A 10574-nucleotide genomic window follows, 5' to 3' on the forward strand; every position below is an offset into this window, starting at 1 on the left:
GGGGGGGGGGGGGGGGGGGGGGGGGGGCAGGGTGCCTGAACTGTGCTGTATGAGTAGGGGGGAGCCCCTGCCCCCTTCACTTCCACGTCACTCCTTTCTCCCTGAGGTCAGGACCTGTCCTGTAGGCAGTAAACATGCTGGCCACTCCTTTCAGGGGCTGAAGTGACTGCCTCATCCTAAACCCTTTCTGCAGGGACAGGGACTTAAGGATGGGAAATGAGAACTTTGTTTTTAAGTTTAACACATTCTACACATAGACTGGGATGGTGCAGAGAAGGCAAGTGGCTTGTCCTAACTCCCAGCCTTAGGCGGGAGTCCCACACTGTACCGCCCCAGTGGCAGGCCGGCACTCACAACAGAAAGCGTGTCTGGACTCAGCTTGCCTAAATCAGTGACCAACCTGCATTGAAGTCTAGGCCCCAGAATGCCTAGACATTTCATCTGAATGAGATGAAACGATGTTTGTGCCTCTGTGAGTGGCGTGTGCAAAGGATTGTCGTCTCTCATTAAGAGCCGTCTGTGCAGCTGCTGACTCTGACATGCTTTCCCCTCCTTCTGCCCCACCACAGCCCATGCTGATCGACGAACTGTACGAGCTGGTCGTGGATGCTATCTTTGGCTTCAGCTTCAAAGGCGATGTTCGGGAGCCGTTCCGTGGCATCCTGGGTGTCCTGAATGGGCTCACTGTGCCCATTGCGAGCATCGACATTCCCTCAGGTGCTGGGTCCAAGGAAGTTGGGGGGTGGGGGGGATTGGGGCTGGGACCCTGCCCTGTCTTGAGACAGGTACCTAGGAGTCCTCGTTGTTGACCCAAGGCTCAGACCACGCTTAAAGTAAGTTGAGTCAGGACTGCCCTTATATGTTGGATCCAAGAGACCAAAGCCCAGGAGTACACGGAGCTTCGAGGATGCAGGTTCCTTGGGAGGGGACACAGAGGGCCTCCCACTCCTTCAGGACTAGGGTAGAGCAGGGTATGGAAGAGGAGTAGACCTCTTCTTCTCTTCCTGAAAACCACCCTCTTTCCAGGATGGGATGTGGAGAAGGGGAACTCTGAAGGGATCCAGCCAGACTTGCTCATCTCCCTGACAGCACCCAAAAAGTCTGCCACCCAGTTCACTGGTCGCTACCACTACCTAGGAGGTCGTTTTGTGCCACCTGCTCTGGAACAGAAGTACCAGCTGAATCTGCCACCCTACCCGGACACTGAGTGTGTCTACCGTCTGCAGTGAGGGAAGACGGGTGGGCTTTCCTCCCAATAAAGACTTAGTGCCCCTCTCCCGAGCTGTGGAGTCCTGGGAGCTTTCCTGGCAGTAAAGGTTAAGGGGTGGCAGGAGCCAGGGAGCGACACGGTGCTACCTCTCCGGGGGAACAAAACGGGCAAGGGGGGGCGGCTGTGGCATTTGGGCAAATGAAAATGATTTTCAGATGCAGAAAAAAGCTCCCAAGTGAGGTTCTCTGAGCTTTCCCCTTTCCCTCAACAGGGTAGCAAGACTATGGGAGGTTAACTGAAGGAATTTCTTTGGAGGCATCCAAGGAAACTAATTTGTATTTGGGATGTTCCCAGGCCGGGAGTGGAGATGCCAGTCAGGACTTACACACAGGCTGGGAGCCCGAGCTGATGTTGAATCGTTGACTCTAAGGCTGGGGCTGGCGGCCTGTGGGCTGGATGCCACCTCACACCGGCCACGTTTGCAGGTGGCGTGTCCCTCCAGAGGGTGTCTGCATCCTGCCACTGCCTGGCTCCCATGGGCACCTGAACCCTCGCTCTCTGTCCACACCGTCTGCACCCAACTCTGCGCAGCTGGAGTTCAGGGGTCAGCTTCCTCCTTGGGAGGGGCTCCTCACTGCGAGGGTGCAGGAGACCCTGTCGATTCAGGTCTCAAGCGTCAACTCCTCAAAAGGAGTCCGTGGAGCCCCACCTTGACCTGACCTTCAGGCTCTCTTCTGTTTCTTCCTTTTTGCTCTCTGGTCGGGGCTGACTCCAGCTCTTTCCTGCTGCCTCCTCTTACCTCTGCTGCTTAAGCCAGTGTGCGCCCCGCTCTCTGCCCCCCTAGTCCTGCCCCCCTCCTCATCCCCTTCATCCCTCACATCCTTCTCTTCCTGGGACCTCCGTCTTTTCTTCTTGCTTTTCCCCTCACGGTGCGCTCTGCTTGCTGCTTCCCCGGCCCCACCGTCTGCAGCAGCCCCCTCCACTGCTACTTCTGTGTTTAAGGCCCCCTCCTCCGGCTGCCGCCGCCTCTTGCGTCTGCGGCAGGGCTCAGCGCATGCCTGACTCTCCACCTGCTCTGTCCCCGCACTGGCTGCAGCCTCCTGGCCTCCTGCCCCTCCGTCTGGGACCGCCATCTCCTCTGCACGGTGCTGCCTCTTCTTCATCTTCCTGCGGGGCGGGTCAGCTTGCTCCCTGCTCTCCCACTCTCCAGATCCACTCGTTCCTGCGGCCTCTCCGTCCGCGTTCCCGACAGCCGCTCCCTCCCACTCATCTGCCACCACTGCTTCTGGCTTCTGTCTTTTCTTCTTCCTGCTTCTCCCGCCGGCCTGGCCCGCATCTTCCGGGCACTCCTCTTCTGCACTCCCGGTGGTTGCTGCAGCCTTTCCATTCTCTCTCTGCTTCCTTTTCTTTTTCTTTTTTTTGGGGAGCTTGCTCTCAGACTGCAATTGAGGGGTCCCAGGGTCCTGTCCTTTCAGACGAGCCAGGAAGGCCTGCTCCTGGGCCTCCAACCGGGCAAGCTTGGCCTTCATCGTGATCCCAAGACGAGCAGCCCTGAAACAGGGGGCCCAGGTCAGAGCGAGGTACGGGGAAAACAGGCCTAGTCCTCGCGGTTGCAGGCAACACTGTTGTGTGTGTGGCAGGGAATCCTTCCCCTGGCGGGAGAAGCGCACAGAAGGGGCACAGACCATCCTCAAGGGCTTGTGATGGGGAGGAGAGCCCAAGGAGCTAACCACTACTTACTTGTGTGCCGTGCGCCCCTCACAGGCTCGGAGCAGCATCTCATCGGCCAGACTGCTGGGGCGAGATCAGGAATCACAAAAAACTCGTGCGCAGGCCTGACCTCTCCTGCTCTCTAACACATCCCTTCAACACTGAGCTCCCTTTCAGGACCTGGCACTTTATAGGTGCAGGAGAAGCAAAGATTAGTACAACACGGTTCCACCTGAAGAAGCCCAGTCAGGCCTGAGGCTTGGTCCCTTCTCTTGAGATTCAAAGGCCTCTCCTCCCACACACCGCCAGCACTAAAATGAGATCTCACATCTTTGGAGGCTTGGGCCCCTGGTTGTCGTCATCATTGTGGCTCTCCAAGTCCTTGTCTGGCTTCTCCCCACCTGCAGTCAGTGTGGCCGTCTAGAAGGAGCAATCATGGGGGTAGACAAAGCCCATTCAACACCACTGCCAACCCCTCTTCCCTCCCGGAAGCCCTGGGGAACTGGTAGCCACAGGCAGAAACTTGCCGCCCCCGACACAGCTCCCTGCCGACCCACAGAGCTGCCGCTGGGGGGCGGGGGGTGGGGAGCCATCAGTGGGCAGACCAAGAAGGGAGGGGGAGTGCTCCGGGTCATCAGGTCCTCCTGGTGTCCCCTGGGGGTCATCCGTGGTGCTTCTCACCGCCCTCCCCCACACCTCCCGCAGTGCTTGTATCTAAGCAGACTGAGAACCTACTACGGGCCAATGGGTTGGGATACAGAGTAGAACGGGAACAAGACCGGTCAGCCCAGATGGATCTACACGTGGGGCGAAGGGAGGATGACAGAACACGGACAATCATAAAGTATCGCCTGTGCTGGAAGAGGGATACTGATCAGACTTCAGGGTTTGGGGACGTTTCAGGAACTCTGCTCTGGAAGGCCACCAAAAGTGGACAGGTAAAAGGAGAAAGGCAGCAGAATGCTGCAGGCAGGCAGTGGGAAAAGCACGTGCAAAAACTTGCAGGTGAAAAACAGTGGTACCTTCAAAAGAACCCGATCCCATCTGGCTACAAGTGTAGAGGCCCCGAGAGGGGTGAGTGTAGGCCAAGGCCTCAGGGCCCTGTGAGCCAGTCTGACGTATCAGGATGGTCATCCTCGGTCAGGGCGAGCCAGAGCCCCAGTGAAATGTGTCAGAGAGCACTCTGGCCGCCGTGGTGGTGAACTGACGGGGAGTGAGACAGGGTAGGAGGCTGTGAAGGAAATCCAGCAGGAGAGGGCGATGGCCACAGAGGTGAGGAGAAATGGGAAAGGCTTGCTACAGGACACAGAGAGCCCTCAGCACATAACAGACGGTCACTGAATGTGAGCTCCCTTCTACTGTTGTGCTAGAGGGCGCGAGTCTGAAGATGGATTCTAGTCCTGCCTGCAAGCCACTTTTCCCTGCTTGTGGCCACAACTGCAAAATAGAGGATGGGTCAGAGAATCTGTCAGGTCTCCTCTGGATTCTAAGTCCTTTGCACTGGACCTCCCCTCCCACTCTGCTCTGGCAGTGCCTGCCCATGCCCTACCACCCACGCCCCATCCCCAGACCCATGGGACCTGAAGGTCTAATTCTGGCCAAGGGTCTGGGCAGTCTAAGCAAGCGACAGCAAAGTTGCTCACGGGATCTGACAATGTTAGGACAGTTCTAGAATAGGTAAGAATGGGTAAGGCATATGAAACAATTGTTCAGGCCCTGGGAGAGGCCAGAGAAGGAAAAAGGATGGACCCTCTCACCCCCAGCCCCTAATACCTTCACAAACTTCTGATACAGCATGTTGGGCTTGGGATGATTATGACGGGTGGTCTCCTTAGAAAGATGCCTTATCCGTACTCCATCCTGTGGGGAGGTATCAGTGAGTGGGTGACGTGGGTGTGCCCTTCACCCCCACACGTCCCAGGCCCTCGTGGTCCACACGCCCATCAATTAGCACCCCATACCTGCCCAGTTTCCACAACCAAGCTGGCTGCAGTCTTGTTGAAGAGCTCACTCCACCAGTGGTCTGTGAACTCCCTGGCAGGGTCATGTCCCACCTGCCAGAGGAAGAAGTATGAACTCCAAGGACCTGTCCCTGCCCTGTCTCTGGGGTCCCCCTCTCCATCCACACTGACCTCCCTCAGCCTGCCCAGTCTTACCCCGTGAGTGTCCTGCTTCAGTGTCACCTTGAGGGCCTGGGTGATGCCATTCTCCTTCCGGCCCAGACCTTTGCCTGGAGGACAGCGAGCGACGTGGTTTATCCTCCTGCCTGCCCCGAGACCTCACAGGCACCAGCCCGTGCCACTCCTTGCCACACCACACACCGAGCGTTGGGCCTACACCGACCGTCCCTGGGGGTGCCCTCCAGCCCCCTCTTTCTGGTGCCTGTCCATGCAGTGTCCCTGCCTTTGTCTGAGCCTGAGCCATCTTCTCCTTCATGATTCTTTGAGGACAGAAGTCATGACCCTTCCTCCCTCCCCCAGTCCTCCCAAACACTTCTTTCTCACGACCCACTATCAAATTTCTTCCACTTGCCCATTTTCTGGAAAAGTCAGAAATTTTCTTCCACAAATTTCCCTTTAAACTGGCTTTTCCTCCTCCAGCTGAATGGGCTACATACAGGTAGCCCAGGATGAACGTTACTCCCCTGGGCACGAGGTGGGCAGGGAGCTGGGGGGATGTGGAAGGGGCCCCCCCAGGGATGACCTTGCGTCCATCCATGCTTTAGCAGCTGCTCCTCAGCAAACTTCATCCCACGACTCTTGACCTCTGGGGTGATGCTCATGGTGAGAGAGGAGTCCCGATCCGCAGGCCCTCACCACAGAAGGTGACGTTGTCGTCGTCCTTTTAAGAGAAAAGGAGAAAGTGCCCAAATCACCCATCAGATCCATCCTGACTGCTCTCATAAAAATTCTTTTCTGAACCTGGGGCAGAGACAAAGGAAGGAGGTTGGTCTTTGGGGGAGCTCCCTGTCTGACCATAGAGAGATCATCAGCATGTCCAAAAGTCAAGGAAGACTGGTGTTATTAATAACACCTAAATTTACGGAGAGCTCACCACATGATTATTTCGTTTAATTCTCCCAGCTCAGGAGGAGTTCCTAACGTTCCATTCAGGAAAGCATTATCATCCCTCCTTTACAAATGAGCAAACGTGACTTGCTCTGGGTCACACAGCTAATATGTGTAAGAACCCAACCAGACGGCTTGTCTGTAGAGTCCCACTCTTTACCACCACGTGGTAACAGCTCCCGAGATTCACTGCCACGTAAAAACAAAGAGGTAAGGGGTTTTTAACCTGAGTTATGAGAATACTCAACGGAGCCCATGTCTTACACCCACCCTCCAGCACTCTATCCTCTCAAGTGTGGGGGTTCCACACCTCTTCCCCACTGCCACTCTTCAGGCTTGCTGGAACAACACCCCTTCTGAAACTGTCGCACCCTTACTGAGCATTTCGTGCATAACAGGTAGACTACACATACTGTTGTATTGTCTTATTTAATCCTGATCGTCCTGTGGATAGCTATTATCTTTAATTTACAAACAAAGAAAACAAAGCCTGGGTCACGTAGCTAATAAGAGATGGAACTGAAATACAAGCCCAGGCTGCCTGCCTCCGACGTGGCCTCTTTCTATCCTATCACAGTTACTACTTGCATTTCTTTATAGTCATGTAGGTGCTCCGCCTTTTGGAGCCCAGAATGGCATTACACAACTTATATACAAATCTGCCTCTGAAATGGTTAAGCTGGCTTATCACACAAGACACACAGTAAAACTAAGACCACCACTGCTGACTTAACTCACTAAAGTTAATTTGTATTAAGATAATTTATTATAAGGCGCCTGGGTGGCTCAGTCGGTTAAGCATCTGCCTTCGGCTCGGGTCACAATACCGGGCTCTGAGGCTGAAGAGTAGCAAATTCAGGGTGACTTACATTTCTGTTCACGTTTCTACTATGAGGGATGATTACCTGAAAACGTGATACCTTGAGAGTCCTGACAGAAAAGCACTAAGTGATGAAATGGCTCTATCTTGCTTCTTGAATTTGTAAGAAAAGTAAAATTCAAACACTGGGGCCTTTAAGACCACCTCAAAACCCGGCCTCCTCCCGGAAGTTACCTCTGATCTATCAGCCCCCAGATTTTAATAACAACAACAACAACATCTAACACTAAGTCATTTACTCGATGCCAGCCTGCTAATTGCTTTACACAGATCATCTTATTTCATCCTCCCGACAGCCTATTAGGAAGAGTTATTACCGACATTTGCAAACAAATCGCAGAGAAGTTTATTCCTTGCCCAAATCCAACAGCTGGCAAGTAGCGGACCCAGGCTCTCAGGCGTCCCAGCACTGCTGTTCTTCATGACCCCTCGGCCTCTTACAGCTCGTTGTGTTTCCTGACCTAAGGTTTACCACCGCACTCATTCGAAACTACACGCCCTGGAAATCGGAGTCGGGCTTTATTCAGGACCCCACGCACTTAATGCAGGAGTGAGAATGCGCTCAGTCGCTAGGACACGGGTGCTTTCACCTACTGACAATGGTAACTGTGGACAGAAGCAACGAGGCCCCAGGCTGTGCGCCGCAGTCTCGTGAAGGCTGCGAGCGCGCTTTCTGGAACCACCTCCTCTCCGGTCAACCTGAGCTTTCTAATTAAAGCGGCCCGGGGCCACTCCTCTGACAGCGGTTCCAAAGGGCCGCTCTGTCCCTGGCCTCCTTCCTCGTGAGGTCTAAATGCAGCCCTCCTGCCGCAGTTCCACCCTGTAAGGCTACTGTGCTGCTCCCACCTTCACTCCTGAGCCCGGCCTCCGACCGCCACCGTCCGGGGCGCGGTAGCCGCTTACCGTCACCGCGGGGCCCTCTCCGCGCGAACACGTGCGTCCTCCGGCCTGCGCGCCGCCATCTTTCCGGAAGTTCGGGGTCGGTCCCTCTAGGCTGCCGATACCATAGAGGCGCATGCGCGCCCGGGACTCCAAGTGTGGGGGAGGCTCTCTTGATTGCACTGTTGCCGCGGAAACTCACCCGCGCGCGCCCGTTTCCGGGGCTTCGGGGGTGTTCTACTTCCGGCCAGGTTCCAGCCCCCGGGCGGCCGAGGGACTCGTCCTGACCGGCCCTCGGGACGCCGAGAACGGCTTTGGCTGCGATGCTGCTCTAGTCCCGGACCCAGAGATGGGGAAGGAAGCCCCGGGCAGCGCGCAGCGGCGGCCCGAGCGGGGCGGGGCAGCGAGGGAGGAGCCCCTTGGGGGTGGTTTGCGGGGATGAATACTCAGCCGCGGGCACAGTCGTTGGGAGGTTTCAGTAGGTTCACCAAACACTGTGCGGGCACCTGCCGCGTTGGAACTGTTGATGCGAAGATGCGGAAGACGCGCGCCCTGACTCCGGGAGCACCTGCTCTGGCCGGGGCCGTAGAGACGCTGCGTGGGGCTGGAGCGGGAGGGGAGGGCACGGAGCTAGATGCGGATCCCGGATCGCGCGCGGGGCTGGGGACCTTGCACTTGCCTGGTAGGTGTGAGGCTCCTCTGAGCAAACTTCGCTGACTACAGAGAAGTTGCACATGCCCCATCCACACAAACTGTGCCTAGGCCTGTCTCGCCCACCCACCCAAGAACTAAAACCTGAACCCCCCCCCGCCCACCTCCCTATCTCAGTATTTAGGGTAACTCAAGCGCGCACCTCCCCCAGGAACCACAAAGAGGAAAACCAACATTTCCAGGTAAAGCTTTGTCGCATTGCTCAGTTTATCACACTCATCTTCATCAAATTTTCCCGTAAAATTAACTTTACTTTTGTTAATTATTGGGGGGGGGGGAGCAGAGGGAGGGAGAGAATCTCAAGCGGACTCCACGACCTGTGCCGGCAGCCTGGGGCTCCCATCTCCCCACCCTGAGCCCAGATCAAGAGTTTGAGGCTTAAACCAACTGAGCCACCCAGGCATTCCTAACTTTACTTTTTAAAATATGCTACATGGGGACACTGGTTTAAATGATGGATCTTGCTTAGTGGAATTCTAGAGGCATCAGCGATATGGGATGCTTGGAAGGTACTCCTCAGAGGCTACTTCAGTAGGGGAACATTCTGTGAATGGGAGTCACATCTGAGTCCTTTTCCCATTCCGCCACTGATTGTGAGACCTTGAACAAGTCACTTCTCAAGAGCACCCTTTCCCTGGTCTGTAAAATTGGACTATTGGACTAGTTCAATCATTTTTACAAACTTGGACTTACTGTGCTATTTCGGGCTGCTGAGGGAATTCCACAGACCGGGCTTCAGCTTCCACCATGTCCCCTTCCATCTCTCTGTCCCCTCCACCTATCCAAGGCCATGTATCATACTGTGGTCATGGCAGAGGTTTGGAAGCTCCGGAATGAGGCAACCTCAAGGGCCCTTTCCAGCTAACAGTTTGTGTGTGGCACACTTTGCAGCCACGCCACAAGCCTAGTGGCCACAGTTCTCTGACTCAAGTTTCCTAGTCTGACGTAGGGGCGTGAGCTCCTTGTTCTGCCTGACTCACTCATCCAGAAGCATTTATTAAGGGTCTTCTGTAGACCAAGGGCTGGAGGTATAAAAATGTCCAGCCCTTGTCCTCTTGGGCCTCACAGTCTTGTGGGGATATAACAAGTTACCAAGCATTTATGTCACTGAGAGCTCTGGGCCCCTGGGAGGAGCTTTCTGAAGGAGGCCCCTTGAGCGTGGAGGCCTGGCCCTGGGGATTGTGTGGGATTGCAAGAGAAATGGGCCTCAAGGAGTTCCAGGTTGTGTGGGTCTCACGCCTCCTCCCAAGAGTGGGAATAAAGGCCGTTAGGACAGAACAAGCGTACATGACTATGTACATGATGTGATATGCAGACAGCAAGATGCATAGAAATTACAGTAATATTTAAAAATGGAGAAATTGTAAAGAACCTAAATATCCCACAAAAGGAGAAAGGCTAAATAAATTAGTGTAATTGTACGATGGACTAATACGTAGCCTTAAAAAAGGATGCTGAAGAAGGACTCAATAACTTGGGGGAAGTATCTACGATATAATTAAAGTGAAAAAAGCAGATACAAAATGGTACCTATATAGTAAGGGCTCATCTGTGTTAGAAATCCATACGTAATAGCATCAGAAGGAATAAAACACTTAAGAATTTAATAAAGGAAATGTAAGACTTGTACATGAAAACTACAAACTGAAAGAAATTAAGGAAGATCTAAATAAATGGAAAGATGCCTGTGTTCATGGATGGGAAGACTTACTGATGTTTTAGGTCACATTACTGTCCAAATTGGTCTCCAGATTCCATACAATCTCCATCAAAATCCCAGCTGGCTTTTTTGCATAAATTGACAAGCCAATCCTAAAATTCATATGGAAATTCAAGGGGCCCAGAATAGCCAAAAAATATTCAAGAAAGAACAAAATTGAAGGACAAATTCTTCACTATTTCAAAATTAACTACAAAGCTACAGTCATCAAGAGTGTGGTTCTGGCATAGGATAGATATACAGATCAATGGAATAGAATTCAGAGTCCAGAAATAAACCCATACATTTATGGGCAATTAATTTGCAACAAGAATGCCAGGACAATTCAGTGGGGAGAGAATACTCTTTTCTTTTTTCTTAAAGATTTTATTTATTTATTTGACACAGAGAGACACA

At 53.7% G+C, this 10574-nt stretch overlaps 2 protein-coding genes across 3 annotated transcripts in view; one reads left to right on the plus strand and one right to left on the minus strand.

The window, feature by feature from the left end:
* NAXE (NAD(P)HX epimerase) overlaps positions 1 to 1238 on the plus strand; it is a 2255-nt gene extending 1017 nt beyond the window's left edge. The window contains exons 5-6 of the mRNA XM_021681965.2: positions 570 to 717; positions 1027 to 1238. Of these exons, the coding sequence (XP_021537640.1) occupies positions 570 to 717; positions 1027 to 1229 (351 nt within the window). The 3' untranslated portion in view covers positions 1230 to 1238. The remainder of the gene's footprint in view (positions 1 to 569; positions 718 to 1026) is intronic.
* GPATCH4 (G-patch domain containing 4) lies at positions 1238 to 7868 on the minus strand. 2 transcript variants are annotated; one of them, XM_021681964.2, is made up of 8 exons: positions 7772 to 7868; positions 5624 to 5761; positions 5077 to 5150; positions 4882 to 4974; positions 4694 to 4780; positions 3249 to 3340; positions 2951 to 3001; positions 1238 to 2761 (listed from the first exon to the last, which is right to left on the minus strand). In XM_021681964.2, the coding sequence occupies exons 2-8, from the start codon at positions 5700 to 5702 to the stop codon at positions 1933 to 1935; spliced, it is 1305 nt and encodes a 434-aa protein (XP_021537639.1). In that variant the 5' UTR covers positions 5703 to 5761; positions 7772 to 7868; the 3' UTR covers positions 1238 to 1932. The 2 variants fall into 2 exon arrangements, with proteins under 2 accessions (XP_021537639.1, XP_021537638.1); XM_021681963.2 differs by having other exon boundaries at positions 2951 to 3004.
* Between the last annotated feature and the right edge of the window lie 2706 nt (positions 7869 to 10574).

The sequence above is a fragment of the Neomonachus schauinslandi genome, chromosome 6, assembly GCF_002201575.2.
Source record: "Neomonachus schauinslandi chromosome 6, ASM220157v2, whole genome shotgun sequence".
Classification (NCBI taxonomy): Eukaryota; Metazoa; Chordata; class Mammalia; order Carnivora; family Phocidae; genus Neomonachus; species Neomonachus schauinslandi.